The 7,606-nt window shown below is 48.6% G+C and overlaps 3 protein-coding genes across 3 annotated transcripts; all 3 read right to left on the bottom strand.

Annotated features, from left to right (window-relative positions):
• Window positions 1–330: 330 nt before the first annotated feature.
• On the bottom strand, window positions 331–3,169 carry PtA15_12A53 (uncharacterized protein; the record flags this gene model as incomplete). Its single annotated transcript, XM_053162159.1, has 14 exons — window positions 331–469; window positions 587–690; window positions 815–941; window positions 1,035–1,111; window positions 1,220–1,427; window positions 1,507–1,905; window positions 2,001–2,137; window positions 2,223–2,345; window positions 2,421–2,443; window positions 2,507–2,654; window positions 2,757–2,766; window positions 2,859–2,916; window positions 3,018–3,028; window positions 3,108–3,169. The coding sequence occupies 14 exons, from the start codon at window positions 3,167–3,169 to the stop codon at window positions 331–333; spliced, it is 1,626 nt and encodes a 541-aa protein (XP_053025623.1).
• Window positions 3,170–4,212: 1,043 nt separating this feature from the next.
• On the bottom strand, window positions 4,213–5,477 carry PtA15_12A52 (uncharacterized protein; the record flags this gene model as incomplete). Its single annotated transcript, XM_053162148.1, has 4 exons — window positions 4,213–4,432; window positions 4,521–4,847; window positions 4,945–5,278; window positions 5,366–5,477. 4 exons carry the CDS (start codon window positions 5,475–5,477, stop codon window positions 4,213–4,215), a joined length of 993 nt encoding a protein of 330 aa, XP_053025622.1.
• Window positions 5,478–5,909: 432 nt separating this feature from the next.
• PtA15_12A51 (uncharacterized protein) lies at window positions 5,910–7,276 on the bottom strand (the record flags this gene model as incomplete). The annotated part of the gene is made up of 5 exons (XM_053162137.1): window positions 5,910–6,054; window positions 6,124–6,404; window positions 6,515–6,769; window positions 6,836–7,025; window positions 7,095–7,276. 5 exons carry the CDS (start codon window positions 7,274–7,276, stop codon window positions 5,910–5,912), a joined length of 1,053 nt encoding a protein of 350 aa, XP_053025621.1.
• Window positions 7,277–7,606: the final 330 nt, after the last annotated feature.

Here is a 7,606-nt window from a genome sequence, read left to right as displayed (position 1 = left end):
GGTCGGCACCTCGTAAGAATCAGAGGTCGAGCCAACCCTGCCAACAAGCCCCACATGGCACAATCCAACATCATATTTTTATTTACTTTGCTGTTCTTACATGTTGATCTCATGATGGGTGGAAAAGGATAAAAAAAGACGTAATTTTGAAGGTTTCGACGGATAGTATGGAAGCTGGAGACATACAGGAACACGTTCAAAAGCAAGCACACATTCATCCACGATCAGTTTTGGGCTTGTCCTCCCTCCTCCTTGCCACTCCAAAGTTAGTTTGAAGCCCATTTCTTTGCCCTTTTCGCATCAATGTGGCTTCCACAAATGATATAGGGACTATGCTTCTGAAGCACGGCGCTTAATTGAGAGCATCATAGGATTGGCCATCGGCAGCGTCAAGGAAGGCCGATACATTGGAGTTGGATATCGACTTGGCACGCCTTGAATTGCCTCACTCTTAGGGACATTTTCTAACCTGTGTTTAAACGCATTTGAGGATGAAAAATATAAGCCATCTGTTAGAATTACATGCCATCCTCTCTTTGCTTCGCTGATAAGGTAGTTGGATGAACGTTGAAGATGGAAAACTGACCATCCCGGCGCGAAATCCACCTCGAACTGCCTGAGAACTTCTATGATGACCTTACCAGCCTGTAACAAGGCCAGATTCTGACCTACGCAAATCCTTGGACCGCCCTGTCATCAGAATCAATCAATCAAAATGCCAAATAAGAAATTCACAATCCAAATCCCCCGTCAGTATTTACTATCCATTGGCGTCAGAACTGAAAAGGAATGATGTTTCAAGAGAGATCCTTACCCCAAAAGCTGGGAACTTGAACGGCCCATATTGCTTCAAGCGACCTTTCTCATCAACCCAACGTTCCGGTTTGAACTCCCCACAATCCGGTCCCCACAGCGAAGCATCACGGCCCATTTTCCAGGCACTGCAGTCAAAGGAAGTTGCAATGGTGGAAAGAAGAGGCATCAGATCCATTCTCGAGGCGTGTCAGGACATTTAATCAAGGAGACTTCACAACCTCCATCGAACTAAATTACCAGCCTCAACCATTGGCCCGCCAGGGATTTGGCCATCTGAGGCAACGTATCTTCCAGTCTAAGTTTTCCGACATGCGCAAGAATGCAATACAGTCAATGTAGATACGATGAGAGCCATGTCACCGTCGGACGGCCCCGCGCGGCCTGATTTCAAGTTTTGACTCACCTTGGGAAGACTCGGATGTAACCTGAGGGTCTCATGTACGACCGCTTGAGTCCAAACAAAGCGTTTATAATTCTCGTATGTCACGCGCTCTTGATCGCTATTCTCATCACCCAAGATCCCAATTGCTTCCTCACGGATTTTGGGAATCAGATGTTTGTTCATCAGTATATGAAAGAACGCCCAGGAAAGTGCTTGGGCGGTGGAGTCACTGCAATTTTTTTCAGGTTGTTTATATTAGTATCTTCAAGTTTCCTTGTGAAGCTCGTTCGAGTTGATAATTGACGTACCGACCGGCAAGGATGAGACCTAGTGTCGTATCTCTTAGCTCAGTGCGTCCCAAACGTTCATCACGAGCATTCATGAGAATGCTCAATAGGTCCGTATGAGATAATTCTTCGTCTTCGACATCAGACATATGAGCCACACTAGCCATTCGCTCGTCAATCAAAGAATAAGCATATTCATCTAGCACACGGCACGCGTTCTTCATGCGCTGTCCCATGGATTTATTGAGCTTTTCCACCAGCTGCCATCCGATGACAACCGCGAGTCTGAAATCCAGCTGATCCTGCGCAACATCGAACGCTTCTACAAACGAGCTGGTTCTTTGCGAAAGCTTTGATTGCGGTTTTGGCTTTGTTTCTTGAAAGTTCTCGGTTGCAAGGAGGCCTAGATCGGTCCCAAAGCTGTTGGGCAGTCATGAAGCAGAATAAAGGGGTCGAGCCATCAGCCCCACTTGTGAAATGCACACGGAAAGCGTTTGGTTGCAAGATCAACTGACGTCATCTGCATGAAGGACTCCATGGTATAGCGGTAAAAAAGGTTGCAGAAATCGATGTCTTGGTTTCTTTCCGCCGTCAACTTCAACACTTCGACCAGCCTATCGACGCTGTTGTTGGCGCAAGGGATGATGATAGTCTGTTGGAGAAAATCGCAGCGAAAACAAGTAGTTCAGTTCAAACTACTATTTGTATCACAAACCATCTCCATGTGTTTGTTTCACCTTGAATGTCTTTATTGTGAAAATTGCGGCGGTGGCACGTCGAGCTTTTTTCCAGCCTGGACCATCGGTCAGAAAGAAGCTATCACCCAAGACATCATACATTATGGCTTGGCCCAACGGTCCCTAGAGGGGATTAGAGGCACGAATGGATCTCATTAAGTGGCGGCCGAAGCATAGCTCAAACTTGATGCAACGTACCTTGATATAGTCGACGAGATTGGCTAGATTTCAAAGAGAAGGTCAATCGAGGTTTCTGCCGCATGGTAGACTGCATCAACGCTTACTCTTTTGTGCATACTCGATCCATTCTGGTTTGCTGATATCGATGATCCTGACCCCGGGAACGGTCGTACTAGAACCAGGGCCATATTGCAAGCCCTTCGTCGTAAGTTCCTCTAATGTTCGGGTCCTGTTTTGGAGAATCTTCGGCAGCTAGATCGGACATGATGGCCATTATGATGTCGCGATGACAACGACCAAATCAATAAGTTGTTGAACTCTTATGCCACTGCACGAGGTCATAGCATCACGTACGTGTCCGATTCTTCGTAATGGCAAGTAATTATGAAAGATGAAGTTGGATGAACACGAAGTAACGCAGCATAAGGGATGTCAGGCAGGCAGACGGTCACGAACAATGGCCAGCCGGGTACATCGGAAAATCTGGGATCCCTTCTCTTTGGCGTCCCGATTGCTTGCAGCAAAATGAAGAAACGCGGGACATGATTTTATCAGTCTGCAGGTGGCGCTTGTCATATCTCGCAAAAACGACAACGACTTCGAGAGGGTGCATACCTCGATTGCGACTACAAAGTTGACGAGATTCAAGAACATCAGTTCAGGGAGGCCATGCTTGATAGGTCTTTTAAGCAGGATTCGGCTCACAACTTGATGAGAAGGTACACCAAACTACATACCAGCAGATCTACCAATATAAGGGTGATCATGATGCCGACTCACTGTGGATATGTTGATGGAGGACTTGCTCAAAATGGGAAAGAACTCTCGTATGTTATGTGTGCGGAGCTCTTCAGCATAAGGAGGCCTGCATTTAAGCCGGACCACGCACGGCACAGCCACTCCGAGGAAGCTTGCGTTTCCGGAATCCCGTTTTTCCTAACTCAGCTCGACTTCAGCCACCAGAAGAATACAGAATATACCTTCTTCCATTTCCTCGGACGTCTCCCCCCTGGCCCCATCCGTGTGTTCCGTCCGGCCGGCCCAGTTTTTTTCTCCGTCCGTTCTGATGCGGGCAGGCGCCCCGCTCCCGAAGAATGCCGGCGCGGGACCCGGCCCGTCAGCTCGCCCTCCCCGAGGAAAATGCCAGATTATGTATGTACTATTGAGAACATATGGACAAAGAAAGGCAATTTTTTTCTCTCAGTGAAGGTGATTAATGACACAAATATCTGCAAGTAAGAAACAGAAGTGTACATATCAAGTGGATGCGATAAACTTGATCTTTTTTCAGAAGGCCCAAAGAGATAGAAAACGTATTGCAAATGGACTCTGGTGCTGATTGGCAGATTGAGAAAATATTGAATGAATTGAATAAGGGTTGACAATGTGAAGATGAGTGAAGTTACATACAAATCCAGAACCGATCAAAACTAGCAAAAGACGACCTAATATGCATGGAATACTCGGTCTTTTCTCCATCATGATGGAATGATCAGATCTATTTATAAATAGTTATCCAAGATTAGTTTTTTATTCTAATGTAAAACAAAGGAGATAAAAAGTTGCGATTGTTCCTAAATGACATGGTCTGTGACTAGTATACATCCACCAGAAAATAAACCAACGATAATAATAATAGTGGGGTATAATAGAATTGGCGAAAAACACAGGATCCTAAACGGTGCAAACACATAAGTTACGAGATGGGATGATTGAGCGAACGAAAAGAGGCAGGTAGGAGAGAGGAATGGATGATGCATGGAAAGGAGAACCGAAAGTAAATGAGGACAAAGAGACGAGAGAAAAATGATTAGAAGGAAGGGGCGCCAGGGGGGAGTTCAGCGGGACATCCGACATTGGTCAGCTGGGTGCTATCATATCTGGTGCTGAACATCCCGATAACATTGAATTCGATGAGGAGGAAGAGCTGGACTGAGGGCCGGGTGATGGTGCCATTGACAGTGGACTCGGCGATATTCCCGCAGGCTTTCCGCCAGACTTGCCAGAGCGTATCGGACGGCAACTTGGCCCTGTTGATCACACACACACACAGTAAGATTGTTTGAGTTGGTGAGAATGAGCAGGAGTCGAGGAGAGAGGGGGTGGGCGGAGACATACTCGTATTTGAAATGAACATCGAGGGTCAACGCGGTTAGTTTCTTAGTGCTCGCAGTGAATCCGTTATCGAGTCGGCCGGTGGCGAGCCGGACCGAGTCAGGTGTGGCGCCGAGGTCGTTGATGGTCACTTTGAAGCCCCGGATCAGGGTGGGGAGGTAGGAGGGCCGGCCGTCGAGGGAGAGGTCGAGCTGGGCATCGAAGGAGAAGTTGGTCGGCTTGGAGGCGCTGAAGATCAGGTGGTTGTCCTCCTTCTTGCTCAGCCTTGGCGGCGCTTCGAAGGATATGAACGGCTGGCGGGGGATCAAGAAAAAGACCACCACTCCCAAACTGTTTTTTTTTTGTTCATTTGCGTCAGTACACACAGATACCATGGGTCAGTTCGAACTGTTTTGAGTGCTTGGATGGGCTCAGATGAGATGCTGACCAGGCAATAGCCACGAAAGCAATGATTGATCCGATTTTCCAGCGATTCTTCGAGTTTTTCAGCTGTGAGAGTTTCCCTTGAGGTTTCGAGGCAGAAGCAAGAGTGGGCTGGTCGACCTGAAATCGTGATTGAGACGGGGCGGCCGAAAGGGGCTCGCCGATGGTCGAGTAATCTTCGCCTCGGTTCTGGCGTGATTTTTCTGAATCAAGGATGGGTGATTGGGTCTTGGAGAGTTGGTTTGGGTGGCCTTCTTCAAACTCTTCTCGATCTAGCTTCGGTTCATCTGTTGTTCCCTGCAGCAGGGTCGTGTATCTAACCCCGGTATTATTGAAGTCTACGAGATATCAAAAACAGCTTCTGATGAGGATTTGGGGGATTTTTGTACATAAATCGGGCGATGAGATCCGCTTCAGGAACGAACCCTTGTAGACATCGAATTCAGGGGGAGCGTCGTCTTCGGGAGCGCCGAGCCGAGGCTGGTCGTCTTCGCTATCGCTGTCGTCGCCGAACGCGTTGTGATCTCGAGAGCTCATGGGTGGATTCTGGTTCTGGTTCTGGGATGGGTGCTGGTATGGCTGGTAGTGGGTCGAGCGGAGTTCATGGCTGTCGAGGTCGTCTTCGTCGAAGAATTTTCCTTGGGCCATCGTGGTGGATGGGGAGATGTGGGTGTGATGGGCGAGGACAGCAGGTGAGCCGTGAGTGGCACCCCCGGCCGAGGGTTCTCATCCCGGGGACTCGGGAGGCCGGGCTGTGGGCCCACGGTCCATCCCAGCAAACTCAGATGCAGGTTTCCACTGCTCTTGCGATTATTGCTATGTAGAATAGTTTAGCGCCCCCTCTGGCTCAACTCAGACACTGGGCACAGGTATTACGAGTAGACATCCATCCCACCCAAGTAAAATAACTCAATCTTTAATCCTCCTGTTTTCTTGCATAGAAACTGCCCGTTCTGTTTCACTTTTGTTTTACAAGTCGCTGACTAAGTTCACTAACTCGGAAAGTTGGAATTGAGCAGGACTTTGGTGGAATGCTTGGAGCAACGATTTCCGTTTTTGGTGGACGGATTGGTCTTGATTGGGGGGTCCAGTAGTGTGATAAAACTGCTGCAGCCTATCAGATGAAAAAGAAGGACAACAGTTAGTAGATCGATTTGCTGTGAATAACGATAATTAGGCTGACCTCAAGACGAGCATTTGAGCTTCGATTGCTGATATTTTGGGGCTGCCATTCGAGTGAGGAGTGATGTCCCCTCTCATCAACACGATCCCATGACTAGCAGCCAGATCGGTGTAATGGGTCAAAATCAACGAAGGCTGGGCAAACGCTTGTCGAAGTTTATATTCTGCAAGCGGCGTGTACATCACGATCGTCGCGGGTAGGCTGGAGGGGGCTAGATCGGGCTTTGTTTTGAGGAAGTCGGGCAGATTCGGTTCTTCAGGTTGCTTCACAAAGTCCCATTGCTAAAATTCCATCAACCCACCGGAAAATAGAAGAGAGAGATTAAGTGATTGTAATCTTTTGATCAGGCTTAGAATTGAAGCAATTAAAGAAATCGAAGATGCAAACTGACGAGATACTGCATTTCAAACGGGGCGTTAGTAGGTGTTGATTTATCGGCCGAGTCCGTGGAAGACTTGGTCAAAGGGATCACAAAACTAGGGAATTTCTTTGCAGATTCGACCATCTCTTGGTAGGTTTCCGCGGGAATCACGGCGCCCAATCGGGGCGGGTTCGATTTCGAGAGATGGTAGGCTGCCCATAGCTTCCGAATCTCATTCGCCGATTCGGTGGCCAACTTGTTCACGTCAATGATACTGTCAAGTGGCTGATCAAAATCAATTTAGTCTGATAATCTTTATTTTTTATGGGGGCAGAGCACCGAGTTGCCCACCTTAATAGGAGATGAATACTTCTTTGGTTTCGAAATCGGAGTAGGCGTCGTTTCCGGTCGATCAGTAGGCGCAAGTTTCTGGCGGGCCTTTTTGATCAGTTCATCGTAAAGTTTCCGTTGTTGGACTCGTTCTGCTTCGATCTTATCCTGATTGATCTTCTTCAATTCTTCCAAATCACGCAGGCCCTTCCTATCAGAAACACAAGATAAATCAGTCCACCGAGAAACGCTCTTGAGATGAGAATATGTATCTGTTTACTCTTTCAGTTTCTGGTTAATCTTTTCGGCATACTTCTCCTGTATGAGCTGCTGAGCCGTTGTTGCACATGATTGATTCCTCCGAAGGTATCCGATCTGTCGCCGGCCCTGAGAGTGGATGGCTCGTAGCAAGCTTGAAGGCGGGCAGGTTGCCGAACCGAGGAGAGCGCCGAGCTGGTTCATGTTGCCGTGCCCGGAGGTCTCCGTCTGCCGCGCTCCTCTTGCCCCGTCCGGGCCGGGGGCACCGGCCACTGCGCAGACATTACAGTGTCAGGGTCGGCTCAGGGTGCATACCCGTCCGGACTTTGTCACGCTGGCGACGGGCCGTGGCGCATCCCAAAGCGGCAACAATTAGCCCCAAATGGTGCCTCAAGTACCCCATGCTGAGTGGCGTGCCCTGGGTACGAGTATGGATCGTAATCTATCGCAATGTACTCACGCCATCTTTCCGTCTGCGGCCGGTAACCGCGTATGGAGAACCCTTGATTCCAGATTGTAACTCATCGGCCCGTC

The sequence above is a fragment of the Puccinia triticina genome, chromosome 12A, assembly GCF_026914185.1.
Source record: "Puccinia triticina chromosome 12A, complete sequence".
In the NCBI taxonomy this organism is placed as follows: domain Eukaryota; kingdom Fungi; phylum Basidiomycota; class Pucciniomycetes; order Pucciniales; family Pucciniaceae; genus Puccinia; species Puccinia triticina.
Note: the sequence above shows the minus strand (reverse complement) of the source record. Positions and strands in the feature narration are given on the sequence as shown.